The 24,711-nt window shown below is 42.3% G+C and overlaps 1 protein-coding gene across 1 annotated transcript; it reads left to right on the top strand.

The window, feature by feature from the left end:
- The first annotated feature begins 1,063 nt into the window (after window positions 1–1,063).
- LIMA1 (LIM domain and actin binding 1) lies at window positions 1,064–21,701 on the top strand. The gene is made up of 10 exons (XM_010179077.1): window positions 1,064–1,182; window positions 3,357–3,402; window positions 5,115–5,573; window positions 10,292–10,400; window positions 11,255–11,415; window positions 13,764–13,871; window positions 16,103–16,160; window positions 17,079–17,194; window positions 20,147–20,280; window positions 20,699–21,701. The coding sequence occupies exons 1-10, from the start codon at window positions 1,064–1,066 to the stop codon at window positions 21,699–21,701; spliced, it is 2,313 nt and encodes a 770-aa protein (XP_010177379.1).
- Window positions 21,702–24,711: the final 3,010 nt, after the last annotated feature.

Raw genomic sequence — 24,711 nt, 5'->3', positions numbered from 1 at the left:
TTTGGAAACAAAATCCTTGTCTTTCTGACATTTGGGTGTTTATACCAAGTTGGTTTTAAGGTGCTTCCATTTACACCGTGCCCAGTGGTCGAGCCAACCTGCGCTCAGATTTCCAGAGCTCTGTGACCCAATGGTGCGAATCAATTAAAGGAACTGATGGAAAATAGGAGAAAGAGCTCAGCCTGCCTGGTGCTGGCATTGTAGGCTCGGTTAGGGGAGTCGCCACAGGATTTGTGTGACATGAGACCAGGGATAAAAGAAAAGAGGAAAAAAGGAAAGGCGTTGTCCTACAAGCTTTATTTTTGTCTTATCGGAGAACTTTTTACAGTAATCTCCCCTCCTTTCCTCCTCCACAAAGGAAAACTAAGTATGTAAAAAAAAAAAAAATCTGATATAGTCTGGTTGGCTTCAGCGGTGAGAAGCTGTGCAAAGTCTCTTCCCGTTTACAGCAGGACAGGGGAGTTGAAACTGTTCCTTTAGGTAACTGATAGCTATTGCAACATGAGGTTTACAGCTGCCTCTGTCAACAGAAGACTTGTCTCAACTCAGAGGAAACTGCTGCTGCGCTAAGAATGAACACCACGAGAGTGAATGAAAAATGTTTGCACAGGAATTACATCCTCTTAGGTTTCATAACTTGAGCCTTCTTACATAAATGCCAGCATATTTGGTTTAGAAACCAGAACAAGAGGGGGAATATTAGGGCTTCCTGGAGCCCATGTGTGTAGGAAATGCAGAAATTCACATTCAATCACAGCTTGTGTCTTACTCCTGTGCTGGCTCATGGTTTATCTCTCCCCCCTTTCATTGTGACTGGTGTTTTACCAAGGGCATCATCTCAGTGGCATCTGCAGAGGAAATTATAACTGTAATCTGATGTCTTTTTTTAAAGTCAGATGATGGACAAAATCCTCAATGATCAGAGTTTGGTGGTGCTGCTACGCAGGGAGCACCTGAGTGGTGACTTAGGACTGAACCACGTTGTGACACTGCTTTTCTGCTCCCATAATTCACATTGACTGATGCTGTACTTTCTTCCCGAGCAGGTATTTGTGGTGCTAAGATGGAGCCTTCCCCATTTAATAGGAGACAATGGAGTTCACAGTCTTTAAAAATCACTGCGAAGGAGCTTTCTCTGGTCAACAAGAACAAATCATCAGCTCTTGCGGAGAGGTTCTCCAAGTAAGTGCCGTGAGGCTGCTGAACACAAGCTGTGTGTGTAGGTTGGCAGCTCATACCTTGAACGATCACTGCTTCACTGACAGTTGCTTTGCTGCTTAAAAATAATACAGCTCTGTAGGCATTTAAGTTTCTGGTTTAAAATGTGCTGGCAAAAGTTTTTCTACTTGCTGACATTGTGTTGTTTCAGCAGTCAGAATAATAGTATCTTCTTTCTGCTGTCAGAAAATAAGGTAGAACGTTTTCTGCCAAAGTACAAGTTGTTTGTGGGGGCAGAGTACTGTAATGTAGGTGGCTATTGCCCCTGGGGTTTTACTTCATCAGAAAAGGCGTTTAACTGCTTATGCATGAACTCCATAGGTTTCTCTGTTAACATGGTATTTCCTGCCTGGTACCACAGAAAGGAGCTGTAACACTTCATCAGTTAATTGAAGACCAGTTAGAAATGGTAATTCTGTCAACCACAGGTGATAGGTGTAACCTCTTAGTAAGAGTGTCAGAGAATTTCACAGTAGCTGTGCTCTTCACAGATGTCCCCTTCCAGATGTCTCACAAAACTTGCATAGAAAAGGAATATTACCCTTCCCTTTTATCCGAGAGATGGATGATGGGTTACAGTCAAATCGTAAAGTAATACTTGATACACTGAGAAAGCTGAGTGGTGGTAGCCTATGCATGTTCACTGGAAAAGCTTTTATTTCCTTAAGGAAATCTATAGACTGCAGCTTGGATTTGGGCAACCAAGTCTCCCAGGTTATTGCATTAATAGTGTAGCAAGGTTTTGGAGTATTTAAACCTTGAGTGTGAGAGAAATTTTATGGAGTCTATAGGGGAGGGATAATTGCAATCTGGACTTTACGCAAACACAGCTCTTTGAGTTACTCTTTAAGGACTCTGTCCTAGGGAGAAGCTGCTTGCTTTGACCACTCCTGTTAAGGTAATTTATTCACTCATTGAAGCTTGATTACAGAGCCTGGTCATCTTGCTAAATGTTGATAATCCTGTGAAAAGGGCTTACTGGAAGTAATCCAAACTGCTGTTCCTTAATCAAGTAGGGTCCCTCTACATAAGCAGTGTCAGTTCCTTGGAAAAACACAGTTCTGCTCGCTGGCTTTGCCGATGCCGACACTTAGAGTGAGGAGCATAATTTTTCTAAACCACTGTCTACTCTCTGGTGTAACAAGAGGAGAACTTGACATAGGAGCACACCATTCACAGCAGGAGAAACTGAGTTGTTGTAAAGAAAAAAATAATAGAGCAGGTATCTGCACGTAAGAATTTCTAATTAGAAGTAACTGGGCCTGTGATACACATTAGTTGTTGGTTTGATACCAGCAATTAGTTACAGTCTGAAGCTGATTATTATTATGATATTAGTGTCTCATTTACTGCCTGGAACATATTCACAGTTGTACCAAAAGTGGAATTCCACAGATCAGGAAGGTGGAAGCATCATATGCCCAAGCAGATGTTGGGTGACGTTTCTTCTCTTTGAAAAGCAGAGCTTTACTTACAAAATTTGTCACGTCTGACTCATTTGTGCATTTCAAAAGCAAAGTGCAGTCACCTCGGCACTGTCTGTGTGCTCCTGGCTTGGATGTGCAGATTGCTGGGGGTTTTCTGTAGCTTCTTAAGGGACTTTGATTCATGATCCAGGGTGGCTTATCTTCAGAGGGCTGTGATTACTGTTTCCACTGCTGGGATGGTTCAGCTGCTCCTGAAGCAACTGCTGAATTGGTGCAGTTTACAACCCAGCATAGTAAAATAAACTGGCACTTATGTAGATTTTCTGCGTATGCCAAGCTGTAATTTGTTACGGTTCAGCAGCTGCTGTATAAATAGCCGAGTTATTCCTGCAAGGGGGCACAGCAGACAGCTGGGTGGCGGAAACAATACAGCTATTCCAAGGTAAACTGTCTGTGTTTGAGAATCAGAGTGCTTGGGAAATGAGAAATATTAATGCGTGCTCTTATTGTAAACTAAATGGCTTAAAATGTTTCTATTGCTTTGCATTGTTCTGGTACTATTTTCTACTATTTCTGCAGCCTCTGAGTTTTATTTGATAGGTCTGGGAAGTGCAGAGAATCCTCAGTGGGGAAAAAACTCAGCTGCCTTCAGGAGCATTCAGTGTTCTGTATAAAAACTGGCTGTGGTTTTTTTCTCTCTCTTTCCCAAAGGTATCAGAAAGCAGCTGAAGAAGCAACTGCTGAGAAAAGAAGAAGTGTAAGTATTTGCTTCCTAGGCAATAGGCAACAGCCTGCAATCAGAACAGGTCACCTACATGCAGTGTTTCTGGGACAGTTGATTTGTGGAATATCAAAGTTGCTGCTGTGTGTCCTATGGAAAACTTGGCTTAGACATAGTGTTTGCTTTTGACTCCTTCCCCTTACCCTTTCCCAGTGTGAATGAAAGGAAATCAAGTGCCTTGCCCAAAGCTCTGTGCTGAATCACCAATTCGCTCCTAAGCAAAAGGCAAAGCGAGTTAACCACAACACGTGAATATCCTCCTCTTTGTTCTTAGCTGTAGGCAGTTGTGTGGTACCTCTTCCTTTCTTCACTACATTTAAAACTCTGCTTAAAACCAGCCTCTCAGAAATCTATCATGTGTGTCTTTGATAGCTGGAGACCCCACTAAGGGGGATCTTGTCTGAAGGGGCTCACAGAGTTCAAATGCCCCTGGCTGAGGGAGAGCCATCCTTTTTGGCTCTGTTACCGCCTCACATTTGCCCCTGAGTTGTGTTATGAGCTGTGCCGGGACTTCACAGGCGCCGGGTCCAGAGGTGTCCCTGTAGAAACCTGCTGCACAATTTTTAGTACTTTTATTACAACATTTCCCTTAAAACCTTAGTAATTTCTTTTAAACCCAGTCAGCAAGCTGATCTTTTTCTGAAGTCTAGGTGGATTCAAGTTAATTTGCAAAGCAGCGTTCAAAATGTGACCAGAAGAGTAATAGGGTGAGAGACTTAAATCCTAATATAGCTGCTAATCCTGTTTAATTCCTGTAAGCCTTGCAGACCTGTTCCACTTGCAATGAGTTTGATACATAGTGGTCTCCATAGAGGAGTGACAGCAAAAATGCAGTGGTGGCAGGTATTGGACTTGAATGAATCAAACATGGGCTGGTCTGTGGCTCTGGGGGGAGGTTACTACTTGAAAGTAAAACCAGTGTGAAAAGCACTTGAATACGAGGAGTACTGCTCCGTGTGTTACCAACTCGCAGTGGTAAGGCAGTGCTTGGGACTTGTGTGCATGTTTCCTGCCGAGAGCTTTCGATGCTGGGGAGTGAAAGAGAAGGAAAATTCCAGCAAATGATCTGGTATTTGTAAATGGGAGCAAAAAGACATCGGTTGTCAGTGCTCAGCTTCAGCTTTACGCTGCATGGTATAGAATACTGAAGACGGGTCTCTTGGCACCAAAACGCTGCTGTTAACGGTTAGCAGAAATACGTAACACCAAAAAAGTGGTGGTTTCTGAAGCTACTAGGTTGCTTTTTGGAAGGTCTACTAATTGTTGTCTTCTGAACCAGCTGGAAGGCATCGCCACCCATCTCCTACAGCTGCTTCTGCTGGTGTCTGCTCGCTCTAGGACTAGAGAGCCTCCTTGGGTGGATTTTGGTCCCTTTTCCTTCATGTGTGGATTCAAGCCTTTTGTGTGTCATTTAACTCATTAGAGCTCGACTCCCTTTTTCCTTATAAGGCCATCCTGTTTGCTCACTTCCTGCCTTAGCTCCTGACTTTTCTCTTTTCCCCCCTCCTTCCTTTCCTTTCCTATCCTGGATGCTTTCTCCATGTGGCACAGTTGTAACTATTCACAGCTGTCTGAAAGAGCAGAGAGCTGAGCTCAGTGCTGAGCCTTTAACTTCCTTTCGCATAGAAAGGAAGTGCTTTAGTGCTTCATCAGGCATATAACTGGAATTAACTTCTTGTTCTTTGTAGAACGCAGAAAATCTTCCCCCTCATTTTAAAAGGGGGAATCTGAGCGTGCTAAAGAAGAAGTGGGAGAATCCAGCACTGGGAGTGGAGTCTCGGAAGGAAACGCTGCGAAGCAGCTGTGCTGAGGTGAGGCACAAGGTCTCCAGCCCCGGGCTTGGAACCGGGAGCAGCAGCGCTTCTTCCCCGGACGCAGAGCGAAGCCCCGGGGCTGGTGCCACATCTGACACCCAGGCCCCGTCGGGCACCCCTGGCCAGCTGCAGTGTCCCGGCGGTGACAGCGGAAAGTCCAAAAGCCACTTGGCGGACAGTGGGAAAATGGAAAACTGTCTGCGAGAGTGCAGAGAGGTGGAAAAGCCTGAAGCCAGCGAAAACACGGACTCTTCGGGGAAGATCGAGAAATACAGCGTTCCTCTGAACAAACTCAAGATGATGTTTGAAAAGGGGGAAGCGGCTCAGAGCAAGGTAAGGATCTGTCCCTTCATATCCTAAGAGAAACTAAAACTCTGCTGCCTCTTGGGCATCAGGAAAAGTCCCCGGAGGGAGTGGCTCCAAACGATTGACTCTGCAAATGATCGTAGTCATTGTTTTAGTTGAGACATAAGGTAGCTGGTGTTAATAACCTATTTCAGCTGTACAAATATGTGCAGAGTGCTTGGAGTTGTGGCTATTTGTGGTTGCTCGTGGGAGCCGTAAAGTTAGTTTGCTTGTGAAGGGGGCACAATTTAAGAGAGGAGAAATAAGTATGGAATTTATTAAGATTTTTTTTTTTAAAGCAAGTTGAGATTGTTTATATCTTTGAAGATTAAGATGAGTTACGTAAATATGAATTGTGTAAAAGTATGTATGTATGTATTTTTATATATATATAAAAGAAAAAGTAACTGTTTGAAGTGAGCTCAGGAATCTCGGGCGGTTGCAGTTGAGATGGAAATACTGCCAGAGTTAGGAGGGTTTTTTATGTACATATCAGTATGTGAGTCACACATGTGCACATATAGAGATATCTCTGTAAGTACTGTGAAATACTCCCATCTTTTCCCTGCTGTTCTCTCATCTTTGTGTCTGAACAAATGTTTCTTATCGGCAAAAAAAAAAAATCCTTATGGGGGGGGGAAATAAACAGAGATGGCAGCCAAGCTCCTGCCTTCGCTAGTTTTGACTTGCAAATGCACAGGGCTTGCATTTTCCTACAACTGCTCATGAAATCTGATCCTGCATGTGGACTGCAGACTGTGTGTCCCGGGGGAGAATTGCTTAACTAGAAAATGAGTTGCATATGCTGGGGACTTGCAACACAGTCCTGGGGCCTTGATGCTGGTGGATTTTCCAGTTTTCTCATAGTTTCCTATACTTCTGGCTTTGTTTTCCTGTGGGTGGTTTTCTTGCAGTATTAGGTAAAACAAACACGTTTTGTCCAAAAGCTGTTTAAATAGGTAACAACAATTAAGGGCTTCAGAGGAGCGCCTCTGTGTTGCAGTGAGTTTTGGGTCTGGATCTGGTAATTTCCCAACTTGGATTTTTGTAGTCTTTGTCATTCCGTAGGAGCTGCCCATCCCATCAGTCTGTGTGGAGGGTGATTGCCCGATAACACTTCCCTGAACTCTTGCTGTAGGATTAATCAGTCGGGATTCCACAGGAAAGCACCGTTTTGCAGATGGGTTTCAAGTAACTTTATCTTAGCCTGGAGAATAAATTGTTTTGGAGCTGACTGAATCTGGAACTGATATTTCTGTCAAGCTTAGTAATTCAAATATTGTTGAAACCCGACTGAACACAGTACATACCATACAGTAGGTAGGAAACTATTTAGGTTAGGTTCAAATTATGTTCCTATTCCCAGTTCATCTGGTTACTTTTTAATTTTGGAAAGGAGAAGGCACAAAGTTCTTTAAAGCTTAAGCATATAGGGGGGAGGGGATGTCTTTGTAATTAGAAAGCACTGTTGTAAGATTTCTGGGAATTTATCTGAGGGCTGCAGGATGATGTCATGCACTCACGTACAATGAGGAGAGTTAAGCACTATGGGGCCACAGAGCTTTTTCACTAAGGTAGGCAGCAACTACAGCAGTGGGGTAAGTTTGGGTAACTGAGCTCTGCAATTACCCCTTCCATTTCTGTTTTACCTGAAGTGTTTGTGGATAAACCCCTGGTTTAAGTGCAAGCAAGGCTTCAGCTGAGAGATGGCAGTTTTCCTTGGTATTTACTTCAGTCTGAAGGTATAAGCGCTGTCAGAGGTTTGCTGCCAAAACATCTGTGTAAGTTGAGTGGCAGCATGGCTGTAACTTCGTGGCTGTAAAGATGAAACCACTTGCCTGGTTGCTGGGCAAGTTTGTGGCAGGAATCCAGATTAGAGCCTGGATTTCATGACTCAGTCACTCATTGTAAACAAACTATTTGCATTTTCAGGGTTACAAGCAAAACCTCCTACTTTATTAATGTATTCATTCAAATCTTGCGCTGTCTTCTGTGATTCAGATACAAGGCAGAACTTTTTTATTGCATCTTCATGGAAAACAATGCTCCAAGCACCTTAGAGGCAGGCATGTCAGTCTGGATGGGTTCAGCACTAAGCCAAGACTGAACATCAGGTCTCTTCTCAATTTCAAAGAATTCTTCCTGTAAGTGATAGCAAAAGCAAACACAAGGAAGATCAGAAGAAAAGACAGAGCAAGCAGATCTGCAGTACCTCTTCAAACGTTGTCTCCAAGCTGGTTTGTGTGGTTTTTTTCCTTTAAGGCAAAAACTTAGCGTCTTGTGAGGCTCACCTTATGTGCAGGGTCACATTTGACACAGTTGGTGTGTAATGAAATAGGTGTAACTTTGATTTGGTCTTTTGCCCAACACCTCTGTGTGCCGCAGGCGAAATGCTGTTAACTCAGCCTGTGTGTTAACTCTTTTGTCTTGGAACCTTGGGGCTTTCCAGACGTGAGCAATATTTTATCTCATTTTGCAAGGAGCAGAAGCTGTGGCCTGGGAATTGTGGCCCAGCTGGGACTGAGAAGGGAACTGAGTGGCACCTGCAGAAGGCTGGGAGTCGGGGATTCCTTCATGGGAAAGGTGTTACCTTCCATGAGCCATAATCACCCTAATTACTTGTGGTTGATCAGTCTATTAATTGTAATAGAGAAAGTCCCTAATCTTCCCTTTGATAAGGGTTTTTTTTCTATTACTTTGCTTCCCCCCCCCCCCAATATAAAACTGTTGATGTAAAATCTGTGTGACATTGACTTTCTGTTTGTAGGTTTTAGTGCTGAGATGCGTACAGGAATGTCTCTGAACTCGTAACTAAAGCTTTTGTGTTGTGTGGTTTGCATTTTTACTCTCAAGATCTAGGCTACCTGTGTTACCCAACTTACCTACAGAAAAGTTGAACCAAACCAAACCCAGGGCAGTGTTAAAACAGGGGTTTCAAGTGGGCTAATAAACATATTTTCTCTTCTGCATCCTCAAAAGATCTTGTCTTCAAGTGCATCCTGCCTATAATGTCTTCTTTGTATACTAGACTCTTTGAACAGCAAATTTCTGAGTTGTAAGAACCCCAGGCTTGTGGGCTGGAGGTGACACTGAAGTGGACATAGGCTGAATAAGAATAATTTAGGATAGTTTGCACAGAGTGAGGAGTCTGCAAGTCCCTGCAGGCATGCAGACACTCCCAAACTGAACCTATCACCACAGTCAATGGAAGGAAAAGACTTGTCATAGCTAAGCTTTTTTCCAGTAAGAAACGTTACCAAAGTCTGAAACCACAGAAATAGAAAATATTTCCCATACTAATGGAAAAAAAAGAGGTTTTCCAGCTGCGTTTTCCTTTCCTGGTAAAGTTGCTGTCTTGTATGCCAAAACAGCCCGATTTTTCACAGTGATTATCTTACAGTGCACTTCTGTTAAAATAAAACTTTGGAATTTCCTTCGGTTTGGTGACCAGCAAATAAGAAACTTGCTGGGAGCTGGGGGGTGGGTGAAGGAGAATGTGTGGTTGGAGCATCTTGCCAAACCTGCCTTTTTTCCTACAGTAGCCTCAATCTTCATTTCCAACCGGCTCTGGGATTTAACTCTTCCTAGGGAGGGAACAAAGATCCATCACTTTCTGGTATTTTACACAGCGACTTTCAGCTGTGAAAACATCCTATCTTGATGAAATCAAACTGAACTCAGCACTCCATGAGCATTTTTTGGTGACCAGCAAATAAGAAACTTGCTGGGAGCTGGGGGGTGGGTGAAGGAGAATGTGTGGTTGGAGCATCTTGCCAAACCTGCCTTTTTTCCTACAGTAGCCTCAATCTTCATTTCCAACCGGCTCTGGGATTTAACTCTTCCTAGGGAGGGAACAAAGATCCATCACTTTCTGGTATTTTACACAGCGACTTTCAGCTGTGAAAACATCCTAATTGATGAAATCAAACTGAACTCAGCACTCCGTGAGCATTTCTCAAAGCTGCTGATATTTCTTCTCACAATTTCTTTTATTGAGCATTAGATTTTGGGGAGTTGGTCTCAACAAATGAGTGTCAGATCTGATGGAGCCAGCCAGAGCATCTGTGTGGTGATGCTACAAAACACCCTGTCCAGCACTGCAGCCTTGCAGATAGTGATTATCCTGGATATCTGAGAATATTTATCTCTAACACTCTCATGCTTAAGCTTCAGCCTCATCAGACCCAATTAGGGAATTATTTCATACCAAAAACATGATTATCCAAATCAAAACAAATTGCTGAAAAAAATATCTTAAGTTGTATGTATTCTTCTTTCTGTTGCTAAAAATCAATGCAGATTTTTTGATAGCTCGCTCCTTTCATCCTTTATTGGATTTTAAATCTTCATAAAATGACCTTGAACATTAGCTTCAAAAGAAATTGTATAAAATGCAAAAATCTAGATTAAAGCGTTGTATTTGCAGTGATTAATGCTTAAAAATCTCATCTTTGTGGTTCTCTGACTTTCCAACAAAGATAACGAGTCAAAGGCTTCTACTGACCTCGTCAAGAAAGTGTTTACCAGGTGAAAGAGGGTCAGGTATTCTGTGATCAAACTTTATGTTGGTTAACTAAGATGTCACCTGCTAGACTTGTTTATTCCAGTAAAGCAGATTTGCTAGTGACACCTGTGCATCTTAAAGGATTATACGCAGCAATCTTTGTTTGTGCAGGCAGCTGAGAGGTGGGGTTTGTCTCTAACAGGTCCCCAGAGACCAGAGGAAGACAGCAGTCGGCAGGAGGATTTCTGATAACAGCGTCTCTTCGGAGGACTTTGATGTGGGCCAAGGAGAGAAAAGCCATAATACATCAGGTCAGTGAACCTCCTGGTTTGTGTTTAGCTTATAAAATAAGACCACTTTACACAACGTAATAGAAATAACTTTTGCCTTTCAGAAATGGAAGGAAGTGCAGCCATCTTCCATCTGTAAAGTCCATGCGAGCACCGCACTGAATTCAGTCTTGCTGTGAATTTTAAACTGTTATGTCTTTAAGCAGAGGAAACCCTTGCAAACAAGATAACTTAGCAAGTTGAGGAATGGAACCCATTTCCCCTGTGTCTTAATCCTAGAACTACTTTTAAATAGTCAGACTAAATTATAAAGTAGTGAACAGCCAGTGAGACAATGTGTCGTCTTCCTTCTTGCTTTAGTTCTCATCCCTCCTACCTTGTCCAGACACAGGTAACTACAGCTAGCTTTGTGACTTGGGCAAAATTATGTCTTGTTCATATGTTTGGAGACTCTTTTTTATAACAAGGAAAGCTCTATAATCTTCTGTGTTTTCAGCCTGTGGCTAATACTGTATTTTGCTACTCATTGATGTACGTTGTGTCCTTATTTGAGAAATACTGGAGAGACTGGCAAGACCTACCAACATGTGTTTATTGTCCCAAGAAGGACCTTAATGACTCCTACAACCCTTCAGTCATTCAGGGCCACTAGCTAGTGAAAAGTCATTTTTTTAATCATTCTTTATTGAACAGTTAAGCTGTTACTGAAGACCTGACCTGACATGGCAGAGCAGTCACAGGAGTTGGCTTTTTAAACCTATTTGGCTAGCATCTGACAGCAAAAATGAAAGAGGGATGGCAAGTAATGGGGCATAAATCTTTGTGTAGGCAGCTCTACTAGTGTTCCTGAAAGTTACGTGTACTTCTTTTTCCAGGGCATCTTGTAGATACCAGTCCAGCGCTCAGCCCGGATAAGGCAGAGCCCAAGAAAAGCCTGGACATGCCTCGCCTGACAGAAACTTCCATAAAGGACAGGCTGGCGAAGTATCAGGCAGCTGTGTCCAAGCAGGGCAGCTCCACAAGCCTCATTTCTACGGTAAGTCTGTTCTTCTGCTTGTGTAGAAGTGAATTTTTGTCCCAAGCTGAGACTGGAAAGAAGATCTTATGGAGAACAGACTTTTTGAAGATAATACCATCTTCTTTTTGAAAATAACTTTGTGCCCATAGGAGTCATTTCTAATGAAGAGCTGCCTCTACATACTGCAGGAAGAAATAAGTATTCGCATCTTTCTGGAATAATCTTGAAAGTTTTCCAAGGAATTAATTGCTGGCACCCTGACTGAGGTCCTTCTGAAACATAGCTGGCATTCTTTTTCTTTCTGCATGTTTGTAGCTCTCTGCATGCTGCTTGTTGTTGTCTTTTTAAAAAACAAACTCAGTTCTGTATTGTACATTAGCTATAAACTAGGGGAAACTGAGGCACAGTAAGATGGAGCAACTTTCAATGTCAAACAGTGCTTAGAACCGGGATTTCCTGGTCTGCAGCTTTGGGATCTCCAGTCAGTTTTCCTCCCTTTTGCTTTTCACCTCCCTTCAAGTCTTCTCACCCATTATCTGAATCCAATTAGACTCTTGTAGTGAATGAACTCATGCCAATTTTGCAGATATTTGATCAGGAAATGAGCAATTAATGAATCATGGTAAAGTATTACAGCTGAAGAGATGCCATGAACCTAAGCTTTTGTTAAAAAGTGCTTGAGTACATTTGTTGGAACTGTCTGATACTTTTGCTTAATGATGGGAACTTCTGTTGCTTAAATATGCCTTTCATTAACCAGAGTAATAAATTTCAAGAGGAAAGGCATTTTTAAGTTAGGAAACTTGCACTGGAAATAAAGCCAAAAGTGATGGTATTAAACTTTGGAAGAGTCCAAGCTTCCCGGGTATCTCTGTAGAGAGGCAAAAGTCTCTACCCAGCTGAAATGATTTCTGAATTTCAGATGCAGTGTGGGTCTAATTCTCCAGCCCTTGGGAGGAAAGTCCAGTAAACTTCACTCCATGAATGGAAAGTAATTGCAGCCAGTGCAACCAATCTGATTAACTGCTAATTGCTGATTTCTGCATCCTGTTTCTCAGTTTGCTAGATTGCCTTTCCCAGTTTGTGGCTCAGAGTTGTAGCTGATCCACTAAATTATGTCCTGATATGGCAAGAGATTTAGCATAGATGTCTCCTGACACTCTTGTTTGCAAATCCTCAGCGGTACCAGTCCGGGTGTCAGTCCAGGCTGATGCTCTTCAGAAACCCCATTTGGCAGAATCTCTTTTGATTTTGGCCTGGCACATCGATGAGGGCAGCACTAAGATGGAGCAAACGATGGTTTCTGAGGCCAACGTGCGCAGTACTTCTGTCTTCCAGGAGCAGCCGTAGCTCTTGGTTGTTCTCCTTCCCTGCTGACAAAGCAACTGAGGCTCTTTTGATATGGTAGTGTGGTATTTGTACTTCCCTTCTCTTAAAATGTATCACATCTGTACTACAAAGGAAAGCCATAATCTCTCTTGGGAACAGCTACTTTGAGGGCATTGTGGTTGTAATGAGGGCTGGATTAAAACTGATAGACGTTTTTACAGTTGGTTAGAGTAGGGGTGAGAAGCAGTCATTTCTATGGCATCGCAAGTGGCACAGGAAGGGGAGGGAGAGGTGAGGGACAGCGTGTTTAGACATCTAGACATCACCATTCTGACATTCAATTCCATACCTATTAGATACGGTCGGTTTGTGCAGACTTGTTTACAGAATCCAGTAAGATGCTGGTGCTGGCATTTGGCTGTTTCTCTTTCATGTTACAGAGGAGATGCCTTGTGAAAGGCACGAGGCTTTCTCCAGTTATCTTGTATCCTGTGGCAATGAAAGAAACACGAGGTTTCACTGGATTTGACTTTTTTTTAAGTCTGAAAGATTCCTCTGTGAAAACCTTAAACAAGTCAGTTTGTCAAGAGCAAAAATCTCAGTAATAACAATCAGCTTTTTGACCGGTATTGAAACAAAGGGTAGGATTTGCTTCTATGTCAAATTGTATTTTCCAATTACACAGTGCTTTAGATAGTGCTTGTCTTGAAATACTCATAATCTCTAAAGAAAAATTAACATTTCTGGACAAGGAAGATGTGGATTGAGCAGGGGAAATGAGAGTTCATTTAAACAGGAATCGAATCTGGAAGTAGAGAAAAAGGTTGTTTAGTGTGGTAAAATTCTACAGCCCCATCTTTTTTCTTCCTTAGAATGTATCACTTCCTAATTTTGTATAGATTTTTGTGCCCCTTCCTTTAATTATCACTGTATATACTAGGAAACCAGTTTTTTAACAGAGATTTGAAGAAGAGCAGAAAGCAAGTGCTTTCCTAGGGGAAAAGAACCTGTCAACTTTCCAGTGCTTTATTCTATAGAATGAGATTCAAGCCAGTGAAAGTGAACTCGAGAATTACAAATCTGAGCAGAAGGAGAATTTGCCACCCAGTCTTGAGGACTCCATTTCCTGGCAGGATGGGGAGAAGGTAAGATGCTCCTGCTGGTGAAGGCCAAGGACTTCACTTCAGGTGGAAGTAGCTGTGGAAGCACAGCTCCTGCGCTTGTCCCACGAGCCATCTAGAACTTAAATACGAGCAGCTGATACAGATAAACCTCCATGCTGCAGAATCCCTGCTTGTTTGGGGGTTTTTTAAATGATTTTTTAAATGTATCTGAATTATATGCTAGCAAATCTCTGTGGAAGACTTTTTTTAAGCTGTTGCAGAGACAAATTTTAAGTTTGCTTGGAGAGTTCCTGTGTCTTCTCAGTAACAACACGCCTGTAGTGTGGCAGAACCCTTCAACATTGTATTTTCTGCTGACTAGGGCTGAAATATCTGATGGTTTTGGGAGGTTTGTTCTGTTTTGTTTGTTGTTTTTTCTTACTCTGCCACTAACTATGATGAAGCCACATATTTTTTTTCCTATCATCTTCCCTAACTGTAAAGAGATGATTCACAGCTAGGTATTTGTGTTGTTTGTGGATTTCTTTTTGTTTTAATAAAACAAAAGAAACCACACCAAAAAAATCCCATAAGAAGCTTTGTGTGACGCAAGTAAAAGGAGTTTGTCACTGTTTCTTCTGCATTTAGCGGCTGAATTTTGATGAAGGTAACAGAGAACGCCAGTTTGGGTTTGTTCCTGGTTTTGAGCTTCAGCTTGAAATCGAGGCAAAATTACTGTGTGAATTCAAGATAATAAAGCACACTCAACCATTTGTATCCTAAACTGGGGACAGCAGACAGGATAAAAAGTAGCTGAATAATAATTGGGGTACTGTGTATTCCAGCCATGCTGAACACGTGGCTGCCTAATGCCAGGAGGGCTTTTAGAGCTTTTAGAGCTTTCAGCCTCCCTTGGGCAGGGGCCAAATTGTTGCTTTCAGCTGTTCCTCGCTGACAGCTGAGCAGCTTCGTGTTCAACTCGTCCAGGCTGCTTTTTTGCTAAAAGGTGAGTTAATTAATAGAGCACCTGTTAAATCAGAAAACATCCCTGTTGTTGAATGGCAGTTGTGAATAAAATTGCTTGTGTTTGGCTGGAATTGTGAAGTTACTGCTTGAGGTGTGCAGGTGCAACAAAACCTGAATAGAACAAGGTTGTCCTTTGGAAATGGCATGATAAACTTTGGAAATAAGCCTCATTAAAACTAATAGCAGTAAATGTCAGAAATGGGAATCTTCTGGCAAAAGGAAACAAAAGAAATCTATCATTTTTCACACTGAATCTGTTAATTTAGCAGGCAGACATGTGTGACTCCTTAACAGGCACAGAACGTGCTGATGCACTTCCCAGCACACCAGTGGTGTAGTTATTTTTCTCAGCAGACCAGAGTATGTTAATATATGCAACTTGCTTCCTCATTAACTCATTAATTTGCAAACTTCAGTCGCTTGCAATGGACCTTTCAATCATTAAAGTGAATTAGTGATGATTTGCAGTTAATCTTATTACAGCACTTTAGTTTCTCAGCGTAGCTACTTACAACTACTTGATTGAATAGCAATAGTGCCAAGTTTAATAAAGAAATATACATCAAGAGCTTTATCTTTAATACGTTTAATATCTGAAACTGGTTCATCTCCAACTCTTCTAAATAGTTGGGGGGAGATTTTAAAATATGAATCTGTTTCAGAAGGAGGATGGAGAACAGGATAGGTCCAAGCATGTTTGTCCCAATCTGGAAACAGCAAACTTCTAGTTCTACAAAAGCTTTTTTCTTTTTTTTTTCTTTCAAATTCAGCTGTTATTTATTTTTTTTCTCCCTTTTTTCACAAAAGTTCTGTCTTTGCTGAATGTTTAAATGTCTCAGTTTTGTCCAATGTTGGAGGGAGCCATGAGATTCCCAGGAAGTGTGCACTTGGTGTCAAGGGATTTCTGAGTAAGCAAACCTGGGAGGTACATCAGCGAAATAAAACAGTACAAGGTGCAGGTGTTTGGGGCAACAAAAATAGGATATTTGTGTGTGTGAACACTGTGGCAGATGATCTTTATTGCAAGAGCTGTGAAATTAGGAGGATGTCTACCTCGCAGCAAGGACTGACACTCTTGGAAGTCAGCTGGAGACTGCCTTGTGCCTTACCAAACCAGCTTCACGTGCACCTCAGTGTGGCCAGTCCCTTCCTGTTTAAGCACTTACAGCATCAAACTGCCTGTGGTGTTGCTCAGGCCGTGATTATTCAGACTTCAGAGGGTCAAATGTGTCCATATTCTCTTGCAGGTTTCTGTGGGAGAGAACAGCTTGTCTTCCCACTCTGCTCTTCTAGAGGATGGCAATGGTAAGCCCGCATTCTCCTGCCCCAACAAAGCACTTGGCTGAGGACAAATGTCCTGCTCTTCTAGAGGATGGCAATGGTAAGCCCACATTCTCCTGCCCCAGCAAAGCACTTGGCTGAGGACAAGCACTGTAAAATGATGAATTTGACCCGATAAAACCTGTCTTGTACTAAAAATCTGTCCCATGCCTAACTCAAACTTTATAAGAATTTCTTTCGGGTTTAGCAGTTCATGTGCAATTGTAATTCTAAGATGTGTAACTCCTGTTTGCTCTTGAACATGTTTAAGTGTAGCTTCCTCACCATTTGGACTTTAAACTTATAGCTGTGGCAACCACTACAGCAGTCCCTAGGCTGAAGTATTTATTAATGTCCCATGCCTAACTCAAACTTTATAAGAATTTCTTTCGGGTTTAGCAGTTCATGTGCAATTGTAATTCTAGGACATCTGTAACTCCTGTTTTTAACTTTAAACATATAGCTCTGGCAACTACTACAGCAGTCCCTAGGCTGAAGTGCTTATTAATGCAGGACAGTTACCAAGTGGCTTTGGTGTTGTCCAGAGATAGACAAGTTCCTATTCAGTACAGTATGTAAGCACATTCTCATGTTGCCGTAGCTTTACACCTAAATTCAAGCCCACGTGTGGGCACTTTGCAGAAATGAAAAGCAATTCCTGGAAGTTAGATGTTGAATCCCTGTATTTTAGTTTCCTTTACGTGTCAATGTAACTTCCCTGGTAAATCAGAAAAGCAGAATGATCTTGTTTAAATGTCTAGATCTAGAAGGTTAATAGCAGATGTTCAAGAAAAAACGTGCTAGCCCTTAGCTGGTAGGATTGCTGCTCGGTCTAATGAGCATAAGCTTTCCATGGTTTTAATGTCATCGTAATTGCCTTTTCTTCCTCCTCTCTTCCCTCAGTTGGACAAACCTTGGAGAATGAGACAGAAATTCAGAAACCTGTCAGCGCAAAGCAGCAAAGCTTTGGTTCTAAAGCAGCTGGCCAGACAGATGCATCTCTGCCAAAAGCAGTGAAGGTGAAGCAGCTATTTATTCTCAAACATTGGTGGTGGTTAAAACCAACTAACTTCTCTATTTAATAGTGAAAAGCCTTAATGTGACCAATGTGGTCAGCAAGGGCCTGGCAGTAACTGTGTCAGTACCTGATCTGTCTTCATCAGACTGTGTTCATGGGAGAACTTTAATTCAGAATGGAAAGCATTTCAAAACTGTTGGGTTTCTCTTCAGACACCAAGTATGAGTTGCTTGCTGGGAGCTGTGCCCCTGCAACACAAGCAGTCTCTTTGGTGTGGGAAAAGGGGTTTGAGCAGGGGATCGTGTCAGGGCTTTTCTGTGCCTCTGGTGAAGTCAGTGCTCATAGGACTGGCACTGAGCTGATGCTGCTCTTCAGAGCCTTTTGGAGGCTGGGTCTCACTTCCACCCTCCTCTTCCAGCTGTTCCCAAGGTAGCAATTTTCTAGTGAGGGCACTGCAGTGACTGCCTCCACAAGGACTGAGTTTGGCATTCAGAACAGCCAGTCCTTAGTGCTATATTTTCTTCAGTGGGAGCTATAAAGCATAAAGCAGATGGAGAACTTCTTGGATAGGAATGTATTTGCTAATCTTATTAGACACACAAATGGCAGTGCTCAGCATTGTGATCACACTGTACTTTGTGGTCACGTGTGAAGTGTGGAGTTAGGATGCCTGGTCCCTGGGCTGCCACAGACTTCCTGGCTCTCTCCTGAGGAAACAACTGTGCTTTTGTTGTTTTCCCCATCTTTGGGAGGAACAGCGCTGACCTCACGAAGTCCAGTGAGATGTGGCTTCCTAGTGTTCTGGAGAGTAAATGCCAGCATGTGCAATTAGAGCTGCCTGTAACAATTCTGTAATCTCAAGCTGTTACAGTGTACAAGAGACACGCAAGCTGTGTGTCTTGGTCCTCTGCGCTGTCTCTTTATATGATTAGAACCATTCTAGTGCTCTGCCTTGTCACTGCTGTAGATGCTGCATTGCTGAGGTAGAAACCCCTATGCTGTTTATTCATGTAAGGTTCCTATTTGTCTCTTCCAGCTTCTGTTTCCTGTTCTTGGTTCCTACCCTCTACTCCTGCCTTCTGCCTCCCTTCTAATGTGAGCTCAACTCTCAGCTTTCTCTCAAGTTGTTTTTATTTAATATTTATTGGGCCTCACCTTCCTCCTGTAGTTCCTATTTGTAGTATGCCTGGAAAGAAATTTCTTTCTCTTCACACCCCAAAACGCCTCTCCATCAGACATAGGGCTCAATGTAACACAAGTAAGTTCTTCTTCTTAGATGAGGATGTGCATTGCAGAAGCGTGTGCCAGCACTGTAGTATTATCTTGCAAAATTAGGCTTTTGGGAGAGCTACTTTCTGATGGGCAAGCAAATTGCTGCTGCCTTGCTCCCTGTGGCAAGCATGGATGAATAGATTTTTGTTTGCATTGGTAGAATCTCAATTTTTTGAGATTGCATTTAGTGGCTCAAAATTCAGAATTCATATGCAGTTTTGGCAGCACCTAGAAATTGTGGATATCTTTTCAAAAGGAACTGTGAACTTTTGTTGATCAGGCTGTCATAATTACAACTTTAATCTGCTATAACTTCAAGCAATGCCTTTAAAAAATTGGACTACCTATTAAATTGGAATTAAATTGGCAGCAAACTTTATGGTTGTGACAAACTGACTTGAGCTGGCTCTGTCTTCAGCAATCTGTCCCTCACATATTGTAATTTTCATTGCCTAACCATTGTTTCTAGGCTGTTATAAATAAATTGCTGTACTTATGCCTTCCTGTGACCTTCCTGTTTTTTCTTTAGCCATCATATTTTTCCTTAAAGCTTTTTAGTAAGTTTGTAGCAGGTAATTCTTTGCCAAAGAAAAGCTACAGTGTCAGTGTGTCCATGCAGGCCCATGGTGTGGAGCTTAGGCACTCTTCTACCCTGTTGCTACAGCAGTTGTAACCAACCTGCAGCCTGAGACTGCCAATTTTTCTACTGGAAGTTAATTTTTCCTTTAAAGTGTCTCTTCCCTATTGGCCAAGCTTAATAAATTCCAAGAAGTGAATGGCATCGAGTGACCTTTCTTCATGGACAATGGACTTGTTTCCTGGATGCTGTCATAAAACAAAATCTGAAATCATTGCCATACTGCGCAGCAGTGACATGGGGCTCCTTAGCGGTGAAGTTTACCCTCACATTAAATTCTCAGGAAATACTCTTAGCGAGCACATAAACAATTTTAGCTGTTTAACCTCAAAGCCCTCCTCATTTTAAGTCTTGAGCAAGTTTGAGGGCTGCGTGTCCTGAAACCTGAGTGTAGTTTCTTTGCGACAGAACTGGAATTGCTTACAAATGAAGTCAAAAGTGTTTCCTGCTGCCTGCATCTGTGCTGAGACTGTTTCCTCCTCTGAGAGGAGTGCAAAAATGGATCATTTCAAACTGTTGAGCAGCCTGTTCCACTCCTTTCCCCTCCTGTCCTCTACCTTTTTGAGGTTATTTTTTCTATGCTATTTTTTTAAATATAATTTTGGTAAGTCTCATATTGACTGTAATCAATCTGAATATTTCTTCATCGTTTTCCTATAAAGAAAAATTCAGGTTGCAGAAATAGGTTGGAAAGCTTTTTGGGAACTGACTCGGTGAAAGTTATAACTGAGTTCTCGTGTTTTCATTGTTCCATCTCAGCCATTGCTCAACTTGTGATGCTTCCGCTGTGGAATTCACTGGGGCAAAATCTTGGCTTTCTTGTCAAGCCGCAGAGATCCTGTGGGCCTGCCATGGCCTCCTCACTCACTGCCCCCTAGAACCCACCCTACCATAATTAACCCACCCTACCGTAATTAGCATTGAGTTGCAGAGAGTGAATTCTGCAATTTTTCTGCGAGCTCTGGAAGCTGTGCATGAGCCCCAGCCAAGTCCCTCAGCAGCTGATTCATTTTCCAGTGAACAAGCTTTCTCTTCTTCCCGTAGAAATTTCAGTTGCCAATGAAGGAAACCTGCGTTGGGTGTCAGAAGACCGTGTACCCGATGGAAAGGCTCCTTGCCAACCAGCAGGTGTTTCACATCAGCTGTTTCCGCTGTTCCTATTGCAACAGTAAACTCAGGTAAACACAGTGTTCCCTTTGGCTGCCCTCTGGGAAGCGTAGCTTTCCTCTTCAGCGGCTGAGTAAGATGCTGTTCAGGCTTAGCTGAGCTGAAAGCAACCATAATCCAGCGAACTGGAGAGGAGCGTAGGAGTGGTAACACAGTCCTAGTTCTGCCAGCGGCTTTTGCACTTGATGCTGTCTATTTTTAAACTCTTAATGTAATTTTATGTGGGGAAAAATGTAACGTCAACTTTGTAAAGAACGCCTGACATTTGAAAAGAGGGCCGTGCAAACTCATGAAAGCTGTGATCTTGTCTTTTCTAAACATGTTGGAAGACTGAAATTGAATCTCTTCAGTAACATAACTAAAATATACACCCGTCTTGGTGACTGAGACACAGAATGTTAACATTTGACTTTGTATTTTCCTGCACAGTCTTGGGACATATGCGTCTCTGCGTGGGAATATTTACTGCAAGCCTCACTTCAATCAGCTCTTCAAATCGAAAGGCAATTACGATGAAGGCTTTGGGCACAAACAACATAAGGAATTATGGGCAGGCAAAACTGAGTGTGAAGAATCCCCAGAGAAAACTGTCCATGGTGTAAATGCAACAGAAAGTCCGCAAAGCCCAGGAGTAGAGGATGCCCCAATTGCAAAAGTGGGAGTTCTGGCAGCCAGTATGGAAGCAAAAGCTTCGGCTTTGCCTGAAAGAGAAGAGAGACCTGCAGAAACCAAAAAGCTCCGGATTGCCTGGCCACCTCCATCTGACCAAAGTACTCAAGGAAGTGCCTTAGATGAGGGCATCAAAGTATTCAAACCCAAATGGCCCCCAGAAGAAGAGATTTCCAAGCCAGATGTGCTGGAGGATGTGGATCTGGATCTCAAAAAGTTAAGACGGTCTTCCTCGCTGAAGGAAAGAAGTCGTCCCTTTACAGTAGCAGCGTCATTTAGAACAATATCTGTTAAAGGCCATAAACCAGAGAATTCATCTTCTCCGTCTAAGGCAGAGAGAGACGCATTGAAAAGAAGTGAGGAACTGGAGAGAGAGGTGGTGGTAGAGAAAAAGCAGAAGGAAAAGAAGGTTGAGAATAGGAACAGCCTGAATGCTGAAGAGAGAAACACAGAGGAAGAACGGGAGTTGTCTGGTATCAAAACAGTAGAGCACAACTTTGTAGAAAATGGCCAGGTGAATGCAGAGACGGATGAGGAAGAACACACTATGGAAGAGCAGGGAATTCCAAACGAAGAGTTCCTCGAACCAAATTCTCCTAAATATCCCAGCTTAGCCAATGTCGTGACTGCTAAGGAATCATCTCCCAGCCAGAACCGCAAATCCCAAGATGTTGGTTTCTGGGAGGGTGAAGATATGGAAGATTTATCTGTGGAAGAACAGATCAAAAGGAATCGTTACTATGAAGACGATGATGAAGAATAAATTGGCCTTTTACTAGAAAACTTGCTGCAGGGTGCTGGGCCTTTTTAAATCGGTGTTTTTAGCTTTAACAAAGAGCTGTCCTCCATGAAAGCAATGCTATACTGCACATCAACATTAAGGGAATCCTATGTACAACTGATCTCAACTAGAAAAATACTCTGGAAGCCTGCAAAGAGTGTATTTAGGTGCATGGAAACCAGTATCTGGCTGTGGGATAGCTTCAGCAGGTAATCTCTGTCCACAGCACGAGAACAGAGCTGTTCTGTACTCCTACCATCTTATCCTTTTTGAGCTTCAATACATATTTCACTAACAATTTACAGAATTTCACTGTACTCACAATGGTGGTGTGAAACAGGCTTTCTGTTGTGCGATACTTTTACCACTACAAATGCTACTGCAGTGCTTAGGGACCAATTTCAAAGGGACTTTCTGGCCTGCTTTAAAAATGGTAACTTAATGCACTTTAATACATGTAAAGGGCACAACTGGGATTTTATTTTTAATAATTTCAACATTTCTGTGCTTAGTATCCAACAACTAAAGCAACTTAAACTGAGTGCAATGTGATTTTCATTCTCAAAACTGCCTATGATCTATTGAAGTCTCTTTATTTTCCTCTGTGCAACTGGAATGGTGTGCCCATTGCTGGAACATACGTATTTTAGTGCTCATCCAGAAGCTGTGCTGACTGACAGATCTCTTTGAGGACAAGACAACACTTTTGCAGTAGCCTGCAGGGCATTATTTTTGCATTTCATATGCATTTGAAGTATGTTGGGGTTTTTTTGTGGTTTTTGCTGTTTTTTTTTTTACTTGGAATTCTTCATGATCCATTCTAAACTGCAGATAATATTTTTAAGGCCTTCTGACAACTTTGAAATCCTACTTGTGTCAAGCTGCCATAAATCTTTTCATTATGGCTGTGAAATCATGCTGCATTGCAAAAATCTCTGGAATAAAACCATCTGAGCAGTGAAACTTTCTGATTGCTAGCGTTGAAGCTTAGTACGTTTTTAAACTTGACTTCCTTTATTTTACAGATAATGAAATCTTGAACGGTGGAAGGAGGATGCCCTTTTATATTAGCTTTTATTTGTACTGTACTCTCATGAGAATTAGCTCTTAACTATACTTGAGGTGTAAAATATTCTGCTTTCTTAACAGTCCTGCTAACTACAAAACCTTCAATAAAGTTTGGTCATTTACTTTTAAATTGAAGTCTGAAGACTGGGTTCATACTCGTTTCACGAAGAGGTGGCATTTTAAAAAGCCCATGGGAAAAGATGGGTAAAATACTGGTGGTGGTAGTGGGAACTGGAGACCAGACAGTGATTTTCCTGGTGCCACTAGGTGACACTGTGTGTCCACATTTTTTCTGGTTGTCAGTCGGATGGGCAAACTGCTTTCATGTGCTGCAAGAGCATGGGGAAGAGGAATTGGAACAGGGTGGGCAAAAGAAATAAGGAGGTGCAAGTATTTTCCATTTCTGGCTTCAGGTGGTTCTCGGTGGTAGCTGAGGACAACTGAGGGGTTTCCAACCCTCTTTCTAGAAGCTTCTTTGTATTGCAGTGATCTTCACTTAAGCCTGAGGTGGGTCTGGTTGGGATAGACAGGGGGTGAGACCCAGAAGAAATGCACTAAGTGTCCTGTAGCTGCATAAAAAAATGCACGTGTGTATGGGATGTATACAGGGGAAGGAGGGGGAGAGAAGGGAAAAGAAGCTGACTATCTAGCTGGAAGAATGCATTGGCAGTTGCACTTCATGAGGGATACAACCCACTGCTAATTTTTCTTCCTTTATAAGGGAGAATTAAGACTTGATTTGTACAAGTAGAGGTACTGCAAAACCAACAAAGCTGATGTGCAAGCACATGCTGCTTTCTGTAACCCTTATATCTTCCTAACAAAATCCATTTGATACCAGGTTTCTTCAGACTACTAAGCAATTGGAGATCTTTCTGACTGGAAATCAGATCTGAGATCTTTCTGTGCCAAGTGTATTTGAAAAGGAAGGGAAGAATATTTGTTGTGGGTTTGGATTTATTGAATATGCCTACTACTTGTTTCTTAGGAAACACAATTTTACAGTGTATCCCCAGTTACATGATACTAAAGCAATACTGCCTGCAGTTACCAGGGATTTTAACTTTATACCTTTAATTTTACTAAAACTAGTAATGTATCTGTGCATCTCTGAGATACAAAGACCCTTACAGACTGGCTGAACATCTTCAAGGAGAAATTAGCACGAGTGGTGCTTTTAAATAAAGCCGTTGATTAAAAAAAAGTGAACAGATCATGAACTAGCCTGTCCTTGAATCTATTAGTTATCATAGCATTTAAGTGCTTAATGGGCCATTTAATTTGCTCTCAACTGGACAGGTGCCAAAAGAGCTATTACATGAGAGATGGATCACATTTGCTACAAGGAAGTTGATGCTGACAACCTTTATGGAGAGGTTGAAAAGCTTACACAAAGACTGGGCTTTGTTACTTGGTAACCCTCATCCCAAGACTCCAAAACACATTTTTTTCTGAATGTTTTAAAAGCTATAAGGAATATCATAAACTTTGCCAAACAGTGTACCCCTCATCCTCTGTTTTATGCTTAAATGTTAAACATCGCTGTAAATATTGGTAAAATGAATCCTTGGTGTCTTACCATAGACTCTTCACGTAAGCAATTGCACTGTGCTGCTTTCAGCTCTGGGCCTTTCACTTCAGAGGTGACTGAAAGGGGCTGTGACGCCACCTGAAGAATCCTGCACCTAGGGGTGAGGCGGGAGGGGGTTTATCTACCGGGGTGGAGAAACAACCGCCTCCACGGTGCTCAGGCTGGGCTCGGCGCCTGCCTCAGCCGAGGCCTTCCCGGTGGAGGACACCGGACTCCCCTCAGGAGGGCGGGCTTCAGGCCCCATTGAGGACTCTCGAGATTTTTTTTTTTCGGTCAGAACAACTCTTTTTTTGTCGGCGGAAAAACTCTCGAGGGCTCGGAAGCGCGTGACCG

The sequence above is a fragment of the Mesitornis unicolor genome, unplaced genomic scaffold (assembly GCF_000695765.1).
Source record: "Mesitornis unicolor isolate BGI_N332 unplaced genomic scaffold, ASM69576v1 scaffold14582, whole genome shotgun sequence".
Classification (NCBI taxonomy): Eukaryota; Metazoa; Chordata; class Aves; order Mesitornithiformes; family Mesitornithidae; genus Mesitornis; species Mesitornis unicolor.
Note: the sequence above shows the minus strand (reverse complement) of the source record. Positions and strands in the feature narration are given on the sequence as shown.